At 40.9% G+C, this 23,675-nt stretch overlaps 1 protein-coding gene across 6 annotated transcripts in view; it reads right to left on the bottom strand.

Annotated features, from left to right (window-relative positions):
• The window catches only part of tafa1b (TAFA chemokine like family member 1b), a 121,703-nt gene extending 99,821 nt beyond the window's left edge, over window positions 1-21,882 (bottom strand). For 2 of the 6 annotated variants that reach the window (XM_020593230.1, XM_020593231.1), the window contains exons 1-2: window positions 20,045-20,351; window positions 18,761-18,897 (exon numbers count right to left, since the gene is read on the bottom strand). In XM_020593230.1, coding sequence (XP_020448886.1) covers window positions 18,761-18,897; window positions 20,045-20,100 — 193 coding nt within the window. In that variant the 5' untranslated portion in view covers window positions 20,101-20,351. Of the gene's footprint in view, window positions 1-18,760; window positions 18,898-20,044; window positions 20,352-21,035 lie in introns of those variants that run through there. The other 4 variants (XM_020593236.1, XM_020593234.1, XM_020593232.1 and 1 more) reach the window with 3 other exon arrangements.
• Window positions 21,883-23,675: the final 1,793 nt, after the last annotated feature.

Below are 23,675 nucleotides of genomic sequence, written 5' to 3'. Positions count from 1 at the left end.
TGCCTGATGTTTATGTTGCTACTTAACGTTTTCTACTGTATACTTAGCATCATATCATAGTCACCAAATCATAGTTTTTCATCAGCATTAGGTTGAAACATCTGCTTTAGCTCTACAGTATGTGTGGAAGTTCAAGTATTTGCACATTTGCGTGTTTTTTTTTTTTTTGTCTTCATTTCAACACATGGGTTGTGAAAAAGCAAAAGTGTAGGAGTGTGTGTGTGCATGCGTGCAACCGTGTGTGGTTTAGCGCCTAACAGAAGCTGAATTTGTACAGTGACCTGTTAAATGCCTGGTGTACAACTTGGCCCTGTGGAGCTGTCAGCCGCACAGTGAGCATAGGCCTAATATTGCACACAGACTGTGGATTAGTTTCTGTCTGTTGCTCAGGGTGAAATGTGTAATCTCTTGTCTGAGAAGTGGGAATGAGAGGAGGAGGAGAAAAGAGGGGATCCTTGCTATTAATGTCTAACCTTTAAAAATGGATTTGCAAGTGTGACGAGATAAGGACCAAATGTGATCCGGAATAACGTCTCCACCACATGACAAGAAACGGGGAGAAAAGGAAGTGGAGACTATCGCATTATTCATTATAAAATTAAACACACTGTCCTTAAAATGTCGCCTTTCATCTCATATGAAATGTGTGTAGAGAAGGATTAACACTACATGCACTGAGCATATGCTTTATGTCAACCTGATTAACAAAAACAACCTATTTTGACAACGCAGCACAAAGCTATTCCCATTACAATCTAACACCTTTATAAATATGTCTGTGTACGTGGCAGTGCTGAAAAAAATAGTGAAAACAAGTTCTATTTAAACCAGTTTATCAATCACAGACATTGGCTGGAGCTCAGCATGAGCTCTGTGTCGCATACAGTAGCACAGCCCCACATTTAGAGTTTAAAACTGGTGTTTTGTCATTTTATTGCCTCCACCATGGAGGTTATGTTTTTGGTTCCCTGTTTGTTTGTTGGTTAGCAGGGTTATGGACAAACTGCTGGATGGATCATCTGCATACCTGGTACAGGCATTGGTGGGGACCAACGCTAGAAGTGATTAGATTTTGGATGAAAAAAGGTCACATGTAAAGGTCACAAAAGTCTCTATCTTTAACATGGACAAAATTATAAAAAATTATAGCTCCCTCAAAAGTTATTGAAATTGATTAGAATTTGACACATATGTAGGATGTAGGCTCTCTGAGTGCTCTTTTTATTTTTAAGAAATCCTATTTAATGATTAAAACCAGTAATGGTACAGTATAATCAGCTAAAAGGTATTGTCCATATGGCCAGAGGCTGATATACAGTAGCTCATGGCTTCATGCCATACAGTACAACGCCATTATCATCCAAAACTGAGCATCTTCAGCCATGCTACAGCAGCTGCTCTGTGGCGCAATGATGCTTTGGATGCAAACATGCTCACAGTGCCAATGTTTGTATGTCAATTTGTTGTCTTTCATATTGAACAGCTTAGTTCATTAACTTACTAACAATTGCTAACTAATAAGTACACAAAATAGCAGCTGAAGTTAATGGTGATGTCTTTGGACTAGCAAGTATTTGGTCATAAATCAAAGTATACAACTGGTTACTTAGTACCAAGACAAAGTTTTGACCTAATGATGGCACCAGAGCAGTAAAGGCAAAGAAGGCAACCTTTTAAAAAGATTAAAGTTTTTACTGCCTGGCAGACTTGGAGTGTGACCTGCCCATGAAGACCCAATGACAGACTATCTAAGTTTCTCCTGGCCCACTATTACAGCATCTCCCTTATCAAATGGATGCCATCTGTCTGGCTGTGCTGGGCAAGGAACGGTACCACAGCAAGCTGGCTGCCCTGCTCAGACATGCACATCCCAGTTCACTCTTCTGAATTCACATAAGCTTTTTTCTCTTTTCCCATTCTCTCTCTCTCTCTCTCACACACACACACACAGACATACCCTGGCAGACAAAAACAGCTGAACCCATCCAGGCATGCAAATATCTGGAGAAATGGCAGGATGGCAACGAGCATCTTGCTCGGAATGATATGTAAAGGGTAAATGATGATTGATGGTAGTTTGCTCATTGGACAGGGGATGTGAGATTGATCAGCCAAATTTTCTCACTGTTCAAACACCTTGCTGTCTCCAACTGGCAGCAAGGGTTGAATGAAATCCACACATGCACAGAAAACATGAAACCTATTGTCTCCACCCTTGTATTCTGTCACAATAGCATAAGCACAAGCATTCTGATTGACTAACAATAAGAGATTAGCAAGTCATTACCTTATGGTTCTTAATACATAAGACTTGATACTCTTGTCATTGTTAAACCTACAATTCATGTCCCCAGAGTCAATTTGTATCTTTCACATGTATAGTATGAAAGCCACATTCCTCCTTCTTGCTCAATAAAAGGAGTATGAGGCTGTTTTGTTGCTGGAGTCCCAAGTGTAAGACACCTATTACAAGTACGCTTGTAGAAAGAGGCATTTCTTCTTAGGAGACCTTACAAGGGACTCGTATTCACCTTCCAATATCACCAATACTACTAACATTAGCACACCCCAGCTCTAGCTAGACAGAGAGAAAGAGGTCCCGTCCTCCATCACACTGGTGTAGGGTAACACCTATTAGACATAACTGTGGTGCTTTCAACTCCTCAGGCTCCAGAAAATCTCCCCTCATTGATTCGAGACTGAAGTGCCACTCACGTTAATTCTGGGTGTCTTCTCCTGTTGTGCCAGTGATATGAGAACCACTTATCACACAAATTGTTGACTTTTTGCTACTAGAGGATGGTTCCCTCCCTTTAGGATCAGTCAATCAATCAAAACTGTATTTATATGGCACCTTTCAAACTGATTCAAGCAATTCAATGTGATTTACAGATGACATTAAAATAAAATGTAGAATTAACATAAAATAAAAAAGAAAAATGACAGACCTATGAAATAGATAAGAGACGAGGATTAAATATTATTTACAAGAGGGAATAAAACATAGTGACACAAATGAATCAACACCAGAAATAGTGGCTGTAAAACATATTCAAACCACAGGCCAGGCTAAAGAGGTTTGTTTTAATTCACATTTAAAAACACCAGCATTCCTAGATGTTCTTAGATTCTCAGGGAAGGCTGTTCCAGTGGCTCGGAGCTTAAAACCTAATGGTTTTTGTAGTGCACTTTGGAACAACTACGTAAAAGACTCAAAGTCACAGAGGATCTGAGCGGCCATACTGGTTCATACACTGGAAGCGTGTCAGACAATTAGCCTGGTGCAAGACCATGAGGTACTCTAAAGACAAGTAGACCTATTTAAAAATCGATATGGAAAGTGACAGGCAATCAATGTAATGACTTCAAAACAGGTGTGATGTGCTCTTTGCTTGAACACTGGGATAGCAGAATTCTGGATCCACTGTAATTGATCACTTTTTGGGCAGGTCAGACTGGGAAGCATCTCAATATTCCATTTTTCTGGATATAAAAGCTTGCATTAGTCTCTCTGTATCAGTCCGAGAGAGAAATGAACTCAGTATTCGGTAGGTTAGTGTGATGTGCTTGGATGATGTGGTTTGGGTGAGATACTGATACAAGAATGAAAAGAAAATGTAACTGTGTTAAATTCTAAACAGTTTTAAGACTTATCACGGTATATAAGACAATTAAGGCTAATGATTCTTTAGATTCATCATTTTGTCTATAAAATGTCAAAATACTCAAAATGAAGGTTTCTAAATGCACACAACAATTCAGACCCGTTCTCAGGGGTTTCACCAAGGAGTTATTCAACACATTCAAAATATAGAACATGTCTGATCTTAGAAATATTTTTAACTGCAAAAAGCGTGATGGCACACGTTTGGCTAATCACCTTAATCTGTCAATTAGGCTCTCATGATCGACTGGATTAAAGGCTGAGCTGAGAGCCAACAGAATTAAAACTGAAATTTCTCCATAGTTTGCTGGCATAATGATATCATTTAGCACCCTGAGAGGAGCAGTCTGTGCTATATGGTATCTGCTATGTGAAAGCCAGGCTGAAATTAGTCTAAAATACAACAGGCTTCCAAATTTACAGAATTATCTATCTATTAAGGAAACATTTCTTTTTCCTTTTTTTTATTAAAGGGGCTGAACACTAGCCAACTTGACATAGTTAGAGGACATAACTAGACCTGAGTGATGCAATAACAATGACCACAAACCATGGGCAATAACTGTACCATGAACTAGTTTAAGAAACTTGGCAGGAATGTTATCTTTAGGCCTTTTTGGCTGTAGGAACCTACCAACCTGTAACAGAATGTATATCCCTTATCACAAGTTTGGTTTCTGTTTCCACTGAGCTCAGCTCACTTTGGAGGCAGGTTCCCAGGGCTAAATTTCTGCACGCTTCAGGAGGTGGTACTAAATCAAATTTCAGGAACATGAGGGGGGAATGTGTGTGTGCTTGCAGGTCTGGGGCCCCTGCTTGGTCAAAAGCAGTGTCCTCATGTCTCATGTATACCATTACAGTGCGTGAGGTTTAGAGGTAAAACAAGGACTTGAGTGACTTGAGAAACTTTAGCTGCAAATACGTCACATTGCTGCAAGTTAAATGTTCTGCTTGTTCAACACCTGTTTGATAGACTGCTCATACAGTCTCTGTTACTGGCAGATTGTGTTGGCCACGTGATTAATGAGCATTGTGCTCAGTGGTGTGTGTGAGGAGCACAGCTCTGCACTTGTGTGAACAGGGACCAGCACCAGACAAAATGCAGTGGAAAAGCAAAGTGGAACGGACCACATCAGCCCACTGGATTACAAGTATAGGAATCTCCAGGTTATGCCTTGTTAAGTTTCTGTGGCTGAAAAACAGCTATGGTCTGGAAGAAGGTCACAAATGCAACTCTCTTCACAAAGAAATTCCAAAACATTTGTGAATCACTATTAAAAGAAGGACTTGCAGTGGGGCAGCATTTAAAAGACAGTCGACAGTGAGTAATAAAACCCTAGGATTTTTCCTATTGAAATTAATAAGCTCAGTATAATAAGATGCTCCAGTCTCCTTGACCTTACAGTTAAATGAGGTTAAAAGATCCTTCATGTGAAGGTAATGAACCTGCAGCATGGACTTTTTCCACCTATGTTCAGTCCTCTGACTACTAAGCTTCTGTCTATACCTGAGGGGTGCAACCCTGCCTAATGTAGCAAGGCATAAGTCATTAAAACCATCCACCCAAGCTTTCAGCATTGTTAAAATGGGAAAGGTCAGGATTCAGGACCAGAAATTTTAGCAACAGAATCAGCAGTAAAAAGTATAGGAGTGCAGGATGTGTCTGGTGTTAAAAAGATAGTTTGGAGGATAGTGTCAAAAATAATGCACTTATGTGCAAAGACAACACTAAGCAAAGGGTAAAACCCATTCTAAAATGTGCAGGAGCTGAAATGGCTCTTTAAAGTACGATGATTCAGTAATCTTTTAAGATCTAATAGGAAGAACATCATATATGTCAATAATAAAATCATGTGCTATTAAAACTTTGTCATAATCAAACAAAATAGATAACACAAAATTACAGATTGCAGATTAAAAGGCTGATTTGGGCTTTTGTAAACAACAACACAAAATTGGACAATAACAGTTGATGTTAAATGCATCTTAAATGCCTACACTTCAATAAAAGGGAATTGGTAAGCGGTTGAAATGATAATTCTGAACAGCAGTGACCCCCCAGTTGCCAAGCCGAGGGGAACAAAAAAATCTAAACTATACAACACAGTTCAGTCACCGAGCTTGAGACAAGTCTCGGTTAAAAAACAGAAAATCCAGTGAGATTATTAAATAGTTTAGGATTAACATCTGATTTGCCCTTGTATTAGTTAGTTCCACTTTATCTGAAAGTTGGTCATTCAGTGCAGAGGGAGTGGAGGCACCAGAGGCCACGGAAATGAACTCCTGCATGATTGATGGGTTGCTCACTACGAACTCTATAGCAAATACTTTATAGCTAGTAAATTACAGAAGCAGAGAGTGGAGCTAGCCCTCAGAACCTACTGTGATGATTGGAAGAAGCCTTCAAGCTCAGCTGTCAGTCCTTGTGTAGTGGCCTTTAAATGGGTAATGTCCTTGTTTGCCTTCTGCACCACCATTTTGCGCATGTGAAACTTTCTGTCCTGATATGAATGCTGTACTCCTCCTTGTACATTTTGCAGCATAAATATCTTTCATTATGAAGTAAGCAGCAATTGCAAATCGGAGCATTTTTGAAAACTGCAGAGCAAAAACAGAACATTAAATGTATAAAAGAAAATCTCCAGAGGAGCTAAGCAAACACAACATGTGGTAGTCTAAGTAAAAACTCCAGTGAAAAATAATAAAGCCTTAGGAGAAAGCTTTAGTAAGAGTAGTGAGCGATCAGTTAGGAATCAAGCATCAGTTAAAAAAAAAAAAGATGAGCACAAACAGACAGGTGGCGCCACAGGCGGCCCATGGCACCGCCATCATCGACATTATTCCTGAGATGGTGATTGTCTTGTAAACAGTTAATATAAACCCTTAATTTGGCATGTCAGAGTTTGTAATGTGAGTTCATATCAGCTTATTCATCTGCATGCCTGACTGTACCAGGCAATACTTCAGGTAGAGTTCTGATCAAAGTAAAAGCCCAAAACCAATATACTGTAGATCTAGTTTGAATCCAGACACAGTAAAAATCTTCAACTTCAGTTTTGTTGCTCTGATGATTAAAGACACATCAAATAAAAATAAAAAACTAAATAAATAGATAAGACACAACTTGATTTGATGAAACAAGAGAAGATCAAATGAAATCGGAGCCCATCCTGGTCCTAATAGTTGGGGTCAGGTTAAGTCAAAACCTTACACTGGGCCTGAGATCTCATAGACAGTTTAAGCTTTGTTCCCACTTTCCTTTATCTTTATTTGAAAAGTCACTCTAAGCCAGAGCAGCAGATAATTTAATTAATTTAATGTATTGTACTTGAGTAAATGTAAATGGCACTGCTACTGTACTGGAAATAAAAAATCAATCAACTAAAGGATTCAGTGAATGACTATTTTATAGAACTCTATAGAGCTCTGTGAAACATAATAACACACGTTATTAAAAGGCTAAGCAACAGTCTAACAGCGGGTTCAAAGCTAAAAATGTGATGACACTGTTGCACCTCAGTAGGCGCTGGAGAGAAAATGATACCTTTCTATTCCACCCAAGAGACAGTGTTGTGATACACGAACAGCTCTACAAATGTCAGTAGGGTGGAAGTCGCAATGTCAGAGCAGAGAGCAACCTGCCAGAAACATTTTCCAAGTGAAGCTCATACTTCAAGTCTATAATGAGCCATGTTCGGGGGTTTGCCTCTTCTTCACCACTCTGCCATTCCCTTACCACCACCCTTCTTAGCGGCTGTTCCCCTACCCTCCAGTGCATACAGCTAACCATATTACACCAGTGGAACAAATAGTCATAGCTCTTTGAATATGTACCCCCTCAAGCTTGCGCCAGCTGCAGCTGTAGCTGACATTTCTCATTTGCTGAAGAACTGAGAGAAAAAATACTGTGATGCTGTCTGCCTGCCCATCCTCTCATGTGAATCATCCCAAACTGTAATAACACTACTACAGCAACATGCTGCTGCACAGAGACCGGGCTGTCCTGACAGCATGCACAAAGCTCCTCTACAGCTCCTCCACACCCCAACAAGAGAAACATCAGCTCCCGCTGGAGCCATATTTTATCTTAAGGTGGTGCTCTGTAATGTATAGGGAATTAAATTCATGCTAACAGCATGTCCACATATACATCCTGCTGTCAGGCAGCACATAAAGGTGTAAAAGTATCACATAAAGGGACTAAAATAGATAGTGAAAGAGTAGTATTGATGTGTGTGACTTATTGGAGTGCTGTGACAGAGCTAGCTTCATCTCCTCCTGCCAGCTCAGTGGCTGACATCTGTAAAAAAGAGGGGAAAAAGTATGGCATCCAAGGTAGAGAGATGCTGTTCACTCTACTGAATAGATCACAAAGCATTTCTGTATTTTATTCATGGTTAAATCAAAGACTTACACTTTGATTGCACCAAAGAGAAGAGGGAGAGTCATGTTGAGATGGGAGTGCAGCTCCATTTGATTCTTGCACTCAACAAAACAGGGGAAGAGGTGGAATATAATACTAAAAGCTAACATACTGTAAGTGAGCCAGAGGTGGTACTTCTCTCTTCAGCGAAACATCACAATTTTACTCTGCTTCTTTGCATCTGATGAGGGCAAAACTAAAGTCCTTGATCCTGACAGAAGCAGAGGACACTGGCACATCCCTGAGCAGACTGTTCATTCCACTCTGAATGAAACATGGGCAGTCAGTGGAGGGTTGGGGGGGTTGATGCAAAATGGCTTGTAGGAGGGGAGAAATGTATAGCTTTTCAAAGAAGGCAGTTTTTTGAGAATGATAGAATTAAAATATTAGCATCTGAAGGTTTCACATTATGTTCCCATTTTTACATCTGCATTGGAACAGACCAGGCAGCAGCTACCACAGCAGGAGGCTGAAGCCAATGTATATTAATGTGCAATGCCACTGACACCCACTAGATGCTTTCTTCAAGAAAACTGGCTCCCATTTAAAAAGCGTCAAAAGCCAATAAATATATACCCAGGAGACATCATTGTCTCAGTTGTAAGTGTATTGGTGGTAAATTCTAACATTTTTGCTCCATTAATATAGTTTTAGGTCCTATAAAATGCTTTGGTGTCTGCTGTGTGGGCACTGATTGACAGGTGTGATTGACAGTTTGCTTGCCTGCTGCTCTCTGCACCTCCTGAGTTGGACTTTCAGAGCTTCTGTTTACAACATAAACCGTAACTTTTTCCACACATTCAGTTCTACTGTGCTTGTTATTGAGGAGTTACACTAATAAGAGCCTCAAACTATGTGGTCACACAATGTTTCCTTAAATTTAAGATTACTCAGTTATGTTAATTAGCTTATCTAACTTAGCTAATGTTAGCATTAAGTCAATATATATGCAATAGATATAGTCCACTGGCTAGCTGGCTAATTAAATAGCTGATTCCATCTTTGGTTCACAGGTAGTATTTTTACAGTTTTTATACATAAGGTAAAGCTGACAGCATTATTACAGTCCACTTTATATTCTGTCTATAATATAAATAGTATGCACTAATCTGCACAGTTTGCTTTTGGGTCAGATGTTGGTCCCTTGCTTGCCTTTTGTTAGTGCAATGGACGGAAGTGTTTTGCACCTTTACTTAGCCTGACTGTTCTACAAATGTCAAAGTTCAGCTGTAAAACAATGTCTTTATTTGCTCGTCATGCACATGTGCCTTGCAGTTTATGCCTCGGAGAGAGCAGAAACCCACAAGGATGAGGGAAAATATGTTATGATCAAAGACAGCACATGGAACGGTATTTATTTATATAGGCTCAGATCCAGTAACATTCTTATTTTGTATAAATGTAGGCCATCCTCATATTTTCACTGATGTCTTTGAGGAAAAGGTTGAGCAAGTTCCATACAGCAGGCATTAATCCTCATTTAAACCCATCTCACACAACTTAAAGAAAGTAGGTCCATAAGTATTTTTGTTGGAAAGCTTGGTAGCTCAAGCCACTTAAACCTCTGGGATGTGAGAGGAGGAAAAGAAAATCTTACACAGCCTGCCTGGGTTCTAAATAATACTTCCTTAAAAATACACACTGCCAGTTTTGCTCAGTTTCCCAAGATAACTGAAGTTTAACATGAATTTTGTCAGCAATGGAACCGAGGAAACTGAGCTATAGAGTCTGTAAGAACAGGACTGGAATCAGAGCTGGGACAGATGAACTGCACAGCTAATAGGCAAACGAAATGTCTGGAGAACGTCAAAGACAAAGATCATAGAAGTGAGGAGAGAGACTGTGTGAGAGAGAAGGCTCCTCTGGGTCATTAGGCTACAGATAGACACATGCAGGTGTCACCTCATTCTTCATTCTCTCACTTTCCTGGCCAACAGACACCGAGCGGGAAGGTATGACGGCAGTGAGCTACAGTATGTCCACTGAACCTGATATGAGCTAGAAATACTTTGGGAAATGAAGACACACTGCAGCGCTGCTGGATACTAATTTGTCTTCCTACATTTTCAACAGTTTGTCAACAGTACTGTGCAAGTGACTGGCACATTTAATACAATCTACACAGTAGTGTGAAAACAACAGCATGGTGGCTGATGCAGATTAAAATAAGATATTCTTTCTATTTATTCCAGCATGTGGCTGTACCCATCTCGTGCGCCATATGCTATATAGCAGTGATGAACAGTAAACTGTGACATCGCAACCTAACTTCCATTATTAGAGCATCTGCTGTCAGATAAACCTGTGACAAGACAATACAGTGCAGACACATACAGTAGATGAATCCAGACACATCAGACAAGACAAATAGACCCTGGCTAATGCTGACAGAGCACCCTGGGTGGAAAATTTAGACAGATGTTCAATCATATGTTTGACAACTGGGGACATATTCAAGCGAGAGGATCTCTGTTTCCATAATTCCAAACCCCATAATCCATTTTTGTTCCCTGTCAGGGCTCAAATGAATGATTTACTGGGCCCAACTGAGAAAGCAAGTCACCTTGGCAACAAATTGAATATATGCATCTCAAATTTCATGTTATTGAGAGTGCAACAACAATTCTGAGCCACGGAAGGTGTAAAGATGAAGTGGTTTTCTTGCATTTAGTGAATGTAGGTGAGATGTGTGTATGTTTAGAGGGGTAACATGACACACACATATTTATTTCAGAGGTTAAACTCAGTGAACAAGGAACTGATCTATTTAGACCAGAGGTAAAAGCTTAAATTCAGGATCAGTCATTCTACTGTATCTGCATCAAGTGAAGCCAGAAAAAAAGAGAAACCTGGGTAAAATATTCACTTGCTCCTGACACTCTGGCAAATACAGTGGTGGTCAACATGTTAGTTTTCTTTGGATTATGTTGACTGTCTCTTCACATTTTTTCATTTGTTATCCAAAATCCATGCTTGAAATTATTCATGTTTTGCACTGCAGTGTCTTACAAAAAGTGACTGTGAAAAAAATAAAAAATGAAAGTGAAACAATTTAGAAAGTAAGGTTAAGACAACCTAATTTGGGTAATTGAGTTGCGGGGGCAAAGTCAGTCCTCTGAAAACTAAATACTCAGTGGGTAGCATTTGTCTCCCGCAGAGGTTTCAGATGATGCCACGAGGTAGCTCTGCTACATCACAATTACCTGGCAGTGCATCTCTCTGCTCCATTAACATAAGTAAGCTATTTCACTGAGACACGAAGCTGCAAGATACTGTATGAATAAAGATGGTAATGATCTATGATACAGTAACCTTCTCCTGCTCTGTTTGTATAAGTAAAATGGATATGCTGCAGGGAGCTGGAATAAATAAAATCTGACAGAAGAAAGCACACATAGAGGACAATTTAAAATACATGAAAATAGTCCTTCTGTGAGACATGTATCTCAAGGTACTTCTGGACAGCTGGGTTGTTTGAACACACTTTGCGCTGTGCGACTGGTTTGTCTATTCTCATACTCCTCAGTTTATTGAAGATAATTGGGGGAATGAGCCACCTGTGTTAAATAGCACCTGTACACTCTGCCTGACACAATTACCTAACATCAGACAAGACTAGGATCTAATCTGGTGCCATCTAATCTCACCTGAGGGGTTAGAAAATCTGCCAAACTACATTCACTCAAAAGGCCTGTGATGAGAAAGACAGCTAAATAACTACTAAATGATACAGCCACGTTGCCATGGGCAAATCAGAATTTGTTTGCCGAGACAGAAAATGAAGCGGTGAGAAAAACATAGATAATCTGTTTTTTAACAGTAGAATTAATCTGTATCTAAATAGTTTGGATGGCAGCGTCGCTTTTTAGTCTTTACAGACCCAAAACCATGAGATCACAAGTATAGAGAATGAATGAAACCAGTGTGCCTGTCTGTTAACCTAAGATGTAAATGTTAACCTGCCCAGCTGTCTATCTTGCAGCCTAACAGCAGTAACACACATTCAGCACACACTGTACAGTACAGTACATGTAGGTAGCACATGAGCCACTGCTGTTCATTATGCATCACCACACGTTTATGGCATGTTAGCGCCACGAATCGGTTATAAACAAACTTAAACATAGACAGTTTCAGGCTACTTAACACAAAAAAGTAATGTCCTGCATTTTACAGGTAGATTACAGGTATTTATAAAAACATAAAGCTTTTTTTTTTTAGAACATCCAAAAGTCATTTTTTTATTATTTGAACTGACCAGAACAGGCCAGAACTCCCTATGCATGTATACTGTACTATGCAATAGTAAATGCAATAGTAACATAGCACTAGTTCCAAAGGCAACAATGTCACGAGCTAATATTTTGTAATAATAACTTAATGAATTCATTCATTTTATTCAGGACTGATACATCCTTTGGTTGGGAGTTTAGGTACATTTAATTCTTTAAAGATTCTTTTTTAAAATGACTGGAAACATTTGAGCTACTGTAGCTGTAGACAAAGCTGTCAACCAACTGACTAAGTTTTACCTTTAGCATTATCGTGTGAAGGCTAGCTACAGCTCACTAACCAGCTAGTGATAGGATTCAGTCATCCCAGCTGAGAAAATCTAGAGATTGTCAGCTAGAAATAAAAAGCCTACATGTCTTTACAGTACTTCTATGTGAAAGCAAGGACCCATTAACTCAAAAACTACTACAAATTTGAAGCTGCACTTCTGTCGCTCTTACCACTGTACAATGCTTGTGTGCCATGAAAGAACAGATGTGCGACAGGCCTACCAGTGATCACCAAGCTGGCAGGGCTTAGTGAAGTCAATTGATAGTCAATTAAACTGCAACATATGGAGCAAGTGGTGAATGGAGAATGAACATACAACTTTTGGTCTACTGTTTTCAGTTTAAACACATCAGTGGAGCTCATCTCTCAGTAAATACCCGATTATGTGTGGAGGAAAAAGTCAAGAAATGGCACACAGGCCGCAGAAGCTGCCAATTCAACCTTCACTCCTGCCTCCCCTCTCCCCGGCCATAAAAAGCAGTGTAATAGGATTCCTAAGCTTTTCCAGTGACTGCTTCCACTATCACACAGACATTTAAGTGCATTAATCCATGACAAATTGTCTCATCTGATCCATGACAAATTGTCTGAGGGGCTGAAAAAGACAAGGAGATGGAGGGAGGGACAAGAGGATGGAGGGCTGGGGGAGCGGCCAACCACCAAGAGAGTGCTGCTCGGCACCTAAATGGTCAGACAGTTATTGCCTAGTTTTTAGAAAGGTTGCCTTCATTACCTTGAAGGGCATGCTGTGTGACAGAGAGACAGAGAGGATCACAGTGCAGACGGGCTGTCCACCGAAGCCCACGGTTTTCATTGCAATTATAATCCCATGTGGAGGCAGATTAAAGAATATGAGTTCCTCTGTTGGCAAAAAAAGAGAACATCTGTAGTTCTCATGATTTTCTTCATCCTATCATTATATGTCTTAAAGGAGGTGGTTCTACATAACACACACACAAGCGAATATTTGGTCAAGTAAAACAGCACAGCTCCTACAGCCTTACAGTATAAAAGGCTATTCCACAGCCTTGGGCGGTAATGATTTGGGTGTGTTAGTGTGTTGTCACTTGCATGTAGCTTATACTGCATGTTGCTGGATTTCCCCTGCCAGCCAGATCAAACAGTTCCCCTTCATCCACTATACAAAATATGTGACGTCATAAATTTGAGGGTTTAATTATATTTTCCTTCACTATCAGTTCCTGCTCTAATTAGGCTGCGTGAAGGTAAACCATTGGGCGCAGCTGGCATGTGCATGTTTGTCAGCACTTTAACACCCTTATTTATGACGTGTTAACATATTTAAACCATTGTTAACACATTCAACTGATTTGCCAATAACATGTTAACACTTTTACAGCTGGAAGCAACCAATTTACCTGTGATTTAGGCTGAGACCAGATCACTTCATCAGTTCATGTTTTAATCACATTGTAAAACTGTGCAAATAGTGATGTTTTGTTTTTGTCTGCTTTTCAGGGCTATTTTAACATATGACTGTATGTTTATATCCTGTTGATTAAACAGTAACCTGTTAAAACTGAGACACCACACCAGTTTTTAATGACCTATATTTAATTTGCTGTAAAGCTAAACAAGTACAGAAGCCATGTGACCAAAACATACACATTTATCAGACCCTGTGTTGAAAGGAAATAGCTAGGACCTACAAGGTATCTGAGAACTATGGAAATAAGTTCCAAGTTGAAGACTCTGTGTGGACTCTGTTTGTGAGCCAGTTAGGCTAATTTCTTAACATTTGCAAAAACCACCAGAGAAAATCATCAATCTTCTGGAGCAGCCATCCGCTCGGCAATAGAAATTAAGCAAAGTAAATACATTTATTCATACTGTCTTTATATATGGCTTCCAGGCTAGCACCCTGTCCTCATTTACCAAAAGACAGCTATCCTAAATCAAGTTCAAGTCACATATTCCCCTTCCAACAGAATCCAAATGCTTAGCTCCTAAAGTTTCGATACTTGAGCTTCAGCTAAAATTCAGCCCTTCAGTATTTTGACAGGTTGTGTTTTTGCACTTTTTAATTTGCCAACCACATCCTTGTTTATTATCACACTGTTGCTCTTGTTTGACCATATGACACATCCTAACTCATTCAAGAAAGTTTTCCTAGATCTCAAAGCATTTTCTACACTGAGGGACCATTATGGCACAAAGAGCGATGAGTTCATAAAATGCCTTCCAGTCACCTGTGATTAGACCCCATTTCAGCTCAAAGGACAAAAACATAACAGCAGCATCAGCCTTTTTTGGCTATTCCATTTCCAAGTCGTCGAGTGCATCATTTTGCATGCAAAATCAACACACCCATGGCAGTCAGTGACAGTTTAATCACATTTCATTTCAGTGGGTAACTTACATAATAAGTAGTTTAATAATGTGGGCAGTAGAGTTCTGTATCAGTGCACATGTACACTGTACTGCATTTTATCATGCCCAAAAATGGTCAAACAAAATGTCAGCAACTGCCATCAGAGTGTAACAGGCTCCCATTTTACAGCTGTACCTGGAACAGAAATCATGCTGTTCTGTAATGAAACTCTAAAACTGTCCTGTAAGTGTCACAGAAAAACCAAAACAGCAGCTAAAGTGCTGCTGTATTCAGATTGGCCCTCTGGGTACTGGTAATTTATGGTCAGACAACTGTGGGCATACTTTGGCTGAATCAGGCTAAACAAATACAACACCTGCAAAGCCTAACTTAATGATTATACTGTACTAAATGGAGCAGACGTCACATTAGGGAACTTTTTAATTCTAACAGTGGAAGGCACCAAATCTACTGTAACTTCTGCCAACAGTGCACTGACACTGTAAACCGGTTACACCTCTACTGACTTGTGAGGGACTCTAATACAATGCGCTGTCAAGAGCGGCCTGGTTTGTGCAGCAGCAGTCCTGGCAGTGAGCACGTCTGCTCACTGTGTTGGCAGGTGTGGAGAGTGCAAAGCCTGGTGTGTGTGTGTCACGTCACACTCAGCTCATCTGTCAATGTAGTGGATTATTTCTTGAGAGACCAGAATTGGCTGCCCAGAATCAGGCCACCATCAATCTTGATCCGGACAAGCAGGATGCAGGGGAGGCTGAGTGAAGCAGAGGCTCATGGGAGAGTGGTGTCGCTTCCTGAGCAGGTGACAAAGCAGTGGAGCAGGAAGGCAACTCGTTACTCAATCTCCACCTCAGCGGTGACTATGCCAATTTGTCAGGGAAACATTTGAAAAAAATAAGTATATGCAATCTTGAAACTTTATTTCCACAGTCACTCTTGTTTTTTGGGGCTTTTTTTTTTTTGGTTTGCACTAGCAGTTCACTGTGGCAGGACCCAGATAAGCTGATTTCTCAAACATCGTTTGATGCTTCACCAGGCTGGAGGATTACATCTGTACCTAGCTCAACATGACCTTCACTTCTCTTCCTCTGACACCCATGCAGGCTGTGGAGCCTGTCTGTGTGCCTTCATCCATGAGGGATGGTTTGTGAGTGTTGTACCACTCAGTTGGCCGGGCTGCATGCCAAGATCCACATAAAATTATTTCAGGAAATGATTTCTTACAAAATGCCAAACCCCCATTTCCCTTCAAGACTTACTTTATGACTGTCCAGATAACAATACAACAGCATAGTGTTCACCTAGTAACTTGTCATCAGGACTTTTTAAAGATAATGAATCAGTAATCTCAGCACTGGAGGAATGAATCAATGAAGTCTAAGATAAAACCCTGTTTCTATTCATTTTTAAAGGCCAAAAGAAAATTTAAATCCTTTATTTCACACGCTTTACAAACATTTTATAACTTGGAGTAATTGATGTAATGGCAACAAATTAAGTTCAGAAACAGAAGCATTATTTGATTAGGGAATACAGCAAAGCATGAAAGCCAATGGATTGTTCAAGGCAAGTCATCTTTTTCTCTCCACGTCCTACAGCGCCGTTCTGTATCTATTTATATCTGAGGCTCTGGCCTCAATGAAACCAGAGAGCTTCTCAAATTATAAAATCAATTTTAATTCAAATATTTATCATAGCATTTCAGTTCTGAGAGAGCTGCTCTGGTTATATCGGTTAACACCACTCCACAGTTGAATAAGATTGATGTAAGCTTAATCCCCTTAAAAAAAACATGATGTATACAGTAGTAAATTGTACAGTTGCTGAGCAGCAGGAAAAAATGTTTTCTCTGAGTGCATAGATGCAATAGACCATCATCCCTGGGACGTCTGCTGATTAGGATGGTAAAATATCTTAACATATCCTCAGATTATGATTGCCAGCACCAATTATGGCTGTCATACATCACAGTTTGTTTAATTTTAAGTTTTCCAGAAAGTACGTGTGCTAAAATAACACTGTAACACACTCAGTGTGAATGCTGTTATATTGAATAACATCTCTCTTTTGATTATCTCTCAGTAACGTTATCTAAAATTGAATAGCCCATCTTAAATCAGTCCAATAGCATAAATGAAATCTGAGACTTTAGACGATCAAATTAACAGAGTGTGTGTGTTTATCATTCATCTCCTGCATCCTCACAGACTTGATTTGTCCTCTGCACAGCTCCACTATCCTCAGAGGTCCCATGAAAATGTCACACCATAATGGCCTTAGTGACAAAATGGTGTGTGAATATGCAAGCATGCACATGTCCATACCCTGCTTAGTGTTGTATGCAGGAAGTGTGTGATGAGAAACCTTCCAGAGTACTCTCAGCCAACACCATATTTTTGCTGGATGATTCTTCTAGAGCTACGCCAGCGGTGGTAGTTTTGGGGTCAGGGGTGTGGGGAGTGCTATTTTTTTCCAACTTCTTCCCCTTTGGGATTACTGCATTATTCAAAAGACACTTACTGAGCCTTGCACTTCCTTGTACATCGCTGGCACCAAGCTCGACTCGCCAGCCAGTCAAAAAAAGAAAAAAGAAAAAACAACAGTAAAGCTGGAAGCCAGCCTTTAAAAATTCATTCCAAGCTCTCTGTCACTCAGCCTTTACCCTCTTGTTCCAATTAATGGGACCAGGATACTCTGAGAACTTTCTCTCTATCTTTGCTGGGATTTTCATGTGTCAGCTGTTCCACAGCAAAAGTAAGCCAATTCTCCGACATGCTGCTTAAAGTCACCGATGTTCAACACAAGTATGGAGAATTCAATGCTGGATTTTTTTTCCTCTTGCTGTGCTTCACTTGCTGTCTTTTTGCTTGGCAATGCAACACACCCAAACAGTACCAAGCAGAAGATATTATCAATGTTTAACAGCCGCTTGGCTTCCAGAGACAGCCCCACTCTGCACAAGGGTTCAGCATGCACTCATTCATTGCTAAAAGCTTAAAGGAAGCCTTTGCTTTGCTCTAAAAAACTATTGCCTCCACTGTAACACTCCCATATATACCATAAGCAATGCTCATAAGCGTTTCCATAATCAAACAATTATCTTGGCACCTACCCTCCACTTTTGACCTTGCTGTGTCAGATTTAACTGTCAAACATTTTCTGTGCAAAAGATGGAAGATGTCTTTTCCATCTAAGCTACTGAGATCAAAGCTCCCTTATACCAGCACAATAATCGGGATTTCTGCCTACAGCCTGTCCTGCTTGTAACAATCTGCTAGCAAGATTCAGGGTACAGTAGTCAAGAATTCCTCACTGCACACAGTGGCTTCACTCCAAATAACTCAAGAATGTTTGAAGATGCTCTTTGTCTAACAGGTCTTCAGTGTTCAGACTTAAACAATCGCATGCAGCAGTGCCAAAGAACTACTCCACTTCCACTATATTTCCTCAGTAACCAGTGCAAAATACTTAAACACACAGTAGATAGATTTCAGTGTAAGTACATAACATGCGATTAGAAGCACAATTAGTAGTCTTCCCCTGTGCTCCAACTGTATGGCTGCGAGCATGGTGAATCATCTCACTACAGTATAGAACTCTGGCAAATCATTTCGACACACTGCAGCAGTTTCTTGCTGTTGCTTTTAAACAGCCAAAGCTGAGAACTGCTTCCCTATTGAGAGGGCAACAGCTCACACTCTAACACTGTGCTGTCAAGTTGAAATCTGACAAAGTGACACACACACACAAAGAGACATACCCAGGGTGAGAATGTCGGTTCGACCGGGCCGGGCCACGTGGTGCTGCTGGATGGTCTGGTAGAGTGTGGCCTGGCACAGCAGCAGGAAGCCGAGGCTAATCCACATGGCCAACAACCAGGACATGGTAAGGCCGAGTCTGCACACAAGACAGCAGACAACAGGGGACACACAGCAGGAGAACAGCGTTGTATTACAACACGCTTCCATACATATTTACAGCACACACCATGTGTTCCATTCATAGTGCAAAACCAAAAAAACAAAAAGAAAAAAAATACATATCTTCTGAAATACTCTGATGTAAATACTTAGACCAATATGTGTTCTATTGAGATTTATTTACAGGTACAGTATGTGTTTGGGTATAATAACACAAGAAATGAAAAGATACAGAGGGTTAGGTGGTCTAAAACAAACTTATGTCAATATGTCTTGTCCAAACCTGTTGCTGTCTTAAAGGACTTGTACCATGCAAAATTAACAAATAAAATGCAGAAGGAAAACAACCCGCTGCAATCTCTTGGTCAGACTAATGTAATGTTATAATAAACATTAAATATGTCAATCTTCATTAAAACTATTAAAGACAGCACTGAAGACTTGAATTTTCTAAAGACTTATAAAACACTGCATTTCTATGCAGGCAAAGCCTCCTTGCAGATTTGTTCAGCAACTGCCTAATGGCTGGTGAGTACAAGCATATGGAGACACGCCTTAGCCCCTTAGCCCCTCACCGAATAATGAGGCTCTCCTCCTTTCCAGGTGTTATTAGAGCTTCTCTTCAATCAGGACACCACAGAGGGAAAATGAAAAGCCATATCTCCCCTCCTTGTGTAAAACAAACTGAGGCTTGGTGTGTTTAGGCTTCTCAAAATGCACATTTACAGTAGGCTGCATTCATAAATATCATCCAGGTGATGAGTTTTGAGATAAATATTTTTGTTCATATTTCAGTATGAAGCAGACTGAGCACCTGGGAGTCTGTTCAATATGAACTAAGGAAAATTCACATTTAAATAATGTTTAGTCAGAAATGTTTCAAATACCTGATGAAAGTGCCCTGAAGAAGCAGGCCCAGTAAGCCGTTTCCAGCCACAACCAAAGCCACTGCTTGCTTTTTTGATCAGACTAGACCAACTAGTGTTTTTATGTGCGTCTGAAATTAAAGCCCTGAGGCTACTAAATGTTTCCCCTGTGGTCTGTACCCTCGGTGACATTGAGAGTGTTTAATATCCAGCGAAAATTGAGCATATAATTATTAACAGCACATTGTAAATCCTCACCCCTGCACGAAATCCAACATAATCCGGGATTTTGTGGAAATGTGAACTAGCCCCATGGGTCCGTTTTTCTCTTCTTCTTTTAACCGCTCACAGTGTTTATGTCCACCACTGTGGTTTCATATTGAAGAGGATGGTTGCGCTCGCATAGTTGGCTGCATATGGCATAGAGACTCCCCGCTAACCTGCCGGTGATCGGAAGGCAGTATTGCCGAGAACAAAACGTGGTTCTACTGTACTAGCAGCATTTTACCGGAGGTGAACGCACAGACACTGACGTTGTTTTAAAGGAACTTCAGAAGAAAGGAAAGAGGCTTTTAGGGACAAAAGAACCGGAATCTTACTGTTGTAGCTACATTTTCTCAGGGCAAGTAAGCTCTTTAAAATGATATATCTTGCTCTGTACAGTATAGTGCCGCGTAAAGCAGTTCCTCTGCGCGTAATTGGTAAGTCCAGCGTGAGACAGTAAATGCGGTCGAGGAGCAGACAGACTCACCGGCATACTGTATCCTACTGATGCACCTGCCTGCAACACTGAGTTAACAAAATTAGACGTATTTCGTTTCTCGCAGCCTGCTCCTTTTCTGTGGTACTAACTTGAGCGATGAATCCCTGAAACAGTAGGTCTGATTGTCACAAAACAGGACGGAACCTTTCGGGAACATAAGAACGACTTCCATTTTATAAGGCATCTGAACTTTGTGCATTGGATTAGACGCGCTTATAGTATGTGTTTCAAGGTATTGACAACATGTTTGAAATGTATCTAACACCCCGGGCAAAAAGAACACTTGTGTGAGTATAGAGGATGTTTATAGTAGTTTTCCATGTCACTTCTTGAATACATTAAGAGCCAAGACATAGTATCTTTACTCGTCTCACAGACATATACGCGCAGTATTTCTTTATCCCTAGGATACAGCTCGTACAGTCCTAGGAAATTAACCCTGTCCCCAAACAGCAGAGGCATTCCTTGAAAGTCCCACACCCCTACCTGAGCAGTGTGTTCAGAAGGAAAGGAGCTCAGTCAGAATCACTGCCTGCCTGCCCAGGACTCACTCCTCGGTCTTAAATCCATCCATACTTTGAAGCCAGGGATTCCCGCCTGAAATTCCAGTACTCAAATAAGTAGAACACCGCACATATGGGGCTAAAATGCTGTTCTTTTCCTCAGTATCTCCTCCCTGCTGCTCAGTTCCTTTGGAAATCCTTGGCAGCACAAACATTCACCAAAAAACAAAGCAACCAGGGATCAGTGTCACAAACTGGCCAGGATTTGAGGGATGGGAGGCTGTTCATGTCACTGCTGTATCAGCCACATAGGTGCAGATCTTTTTTCCTCTCCTTCCTTCAGTCTGTGTCTCTTCTCTCTCTGTCAGTAGAACTCTGTTGTGATGACAGGGAGCTAATTTACCCCCCTCACTTGTCGTCTCCTTCTCACGCGTGCAGCGGAAGGCTCCAGTGGAAAGACTGCTCTGTCTGCTCTTGGCTGCGTCCCACCATTGAGAAGCTGTGCTGATAGTGTGAGCCTCAGTCCTCTTTCCACCGCACTAAGTAGAGAGTCTGTGTCAGAGAGTCAGAGCGAGCGTGTGAGTGAGCGTGCGTGTTTGTGTGTGTATTACAATGTAGCCCAGCTGGAACGAGAGAGAGAGAGAGAGAGAGAGATGAGTGAGAGTCGGATCACTTCTTAAAGCAAGACTGTCCACTTCTGCATTGGTACTTCAACAGCAAATTAAGCGCGCTTTATTAAGATGACCTTTTTACATCCCGATCCTCCATCCACAACGTCAGCAGACATGATAGTGCAGCTTTCTACTCGCTTTCAGTGTGTCTGAGTGTATGTGCACAAGTGCGTGTGAGAGGGTGTGGAGGGAGGATGACTGAACGTTCCTCTTTTAGTCATCACCCTTCAGCATGCGCGGGGAGGGGGGATCCTTCAAGCACAGCACTTTTAATAGAAGGCACAGTGCCTCATCAGATCTCGATCTCCAATCACCGTGTTATCCATCACGAGCTGGCTGTGCTCCTTCTCCCTGGTTTTTGTAGTAATACGTGTGGATTTGTTTTTATGACCAGCCTCTTTCCCATGTTTAAGCAAACTTGCACCAAAGAGCCTGTGAGCCTCCCTCTGTCACTTAATCATAAACTCAATCTGCGGCTCTGAAGGAGACTTTTGTATGTGCGTGCGTTTGTGTGGGTGTGTGTGTGTGTGTGTGCAGACAGGTGAAAGCGACTAGTCTTGTTTGTCTGGAATATGTTTCCCCTCCAACACATTTCCTTCCATAACTCATTATACTGTTAACCACAAATTTACAGAATATGCCAATCCCACGCACCTGCCACGGTTGACTCACTCACAGTCTGACATTTCACAGAAAATGAACCTTATGCTTCTCACAACAATACACAGCTGAGGAGCTAACTAAGCTGGCAGACAGCACAGATAGTGTTGGTACTGCGGGGGAGTCAGATGAACTTGATGATGAATATCCAGATAAACTTTGTTTCAGAGCTGTTTTCTTTGTATGCTATGAGATGTGTCAATACAGTGCATCCCTGTCTGTGTCAGGGAGCCATTTCTCAAATGGTTAACAAGTCCTTGAATTGCTGGTCACCGTGCCATGCCACAGGGCATCTTGAACCATCTCTGCTGCTGCTATCACCTCTGATTGTTCTTTACACACCACAGTGTGATTTGACAGCCAGATGCATACAGCCACACAGAGCTACAATCGGCAGGGAAGAGAAGGCTGAATGTAGAGAAAAGCAGGGTAACAAAATGGAGGAGAATATGTGTGTGTGTGTGTGTGTGTGTGTGTGTGTTTCTGTTCTGCTTCCTCAAAGTGTGATGTGAGTACCTGAGTGGGTAAAATATTAACTGGTGACAGAGGAGCGGAAACAAGAGCAGTGTGGTAGTCATTCCTGGATTGTGTTTGCCTTTGGACTATAGTTCTGTTATAACCTGACAGGAATGCAGTTATCAGTGGTGAGGCTGTAATCTGGATCTCTGTTGGCTAAAACACGCCGTGTGTTGAGTGACCATACTGAGCAGGAACTGTAGAGTAACTATCACACTGTCAAACTATGAATAAAATAGCTTGAAACCAATTAACTGTTTGCCCTGCGATGGATTGGCGACCTGTCCAGGGTGTACCCCGCCTTCGCCCGATTGCTGGCCGGGATTGGCTCCGGCCCCTCCCCCGTGACCCCGCTCAGGGATTAAGCGGTAGAAAATGAATGAATGAATGAATTAACTGTTTTATTTGGAATAGTGCATATTTATTGATATCTCACTTGTAAGGAGAATGAATGCTTGATTACTGATTTATTTATTTGTTTATTTGTCTTTGGTGTTTAATGTATTTATGATCTGTCCCACTGGTTTGAGATCCATCCATAAGATGAAACACGTCCACTAACAAGTCTTAGAGAAGAACATAAAACTGAGGCATCTGTTTACTCCACTTTGCTTTTAGCAATGTGCACTATCAACACAAGTCAACCATTTGTATCCTAATTTTTTCCCTGTTGTTGATTTGTTACAGTCCCGTATTTTTTATCTTCATCAGTCCGAGCTGTGCTGGGAGAATGGACCGAGACAGCAGAATTTCACTGTAATTCTGGATTGCTGTCG

The sequence above is a fragment of the Monopterus albus genome, unplaced genomic scaffold (assembly GCF_001952655.1).
Source record: "Monopterus albus unplaced genomic scaffold, M_albus_1.0 scaffold18.1, whole genome shotgun sequence".
Taxonomy (NCBI): Eukaryota; Metazoa; Chordata; class Actinopteri; order Synbranchiformes; family Synbranchidae; genus Monopterus; species Monopterus albus.
Note: the sequence above shows the minus strand (reverse complement) of the source record. Positions and strands in the feature narration are given on the sequence as shown.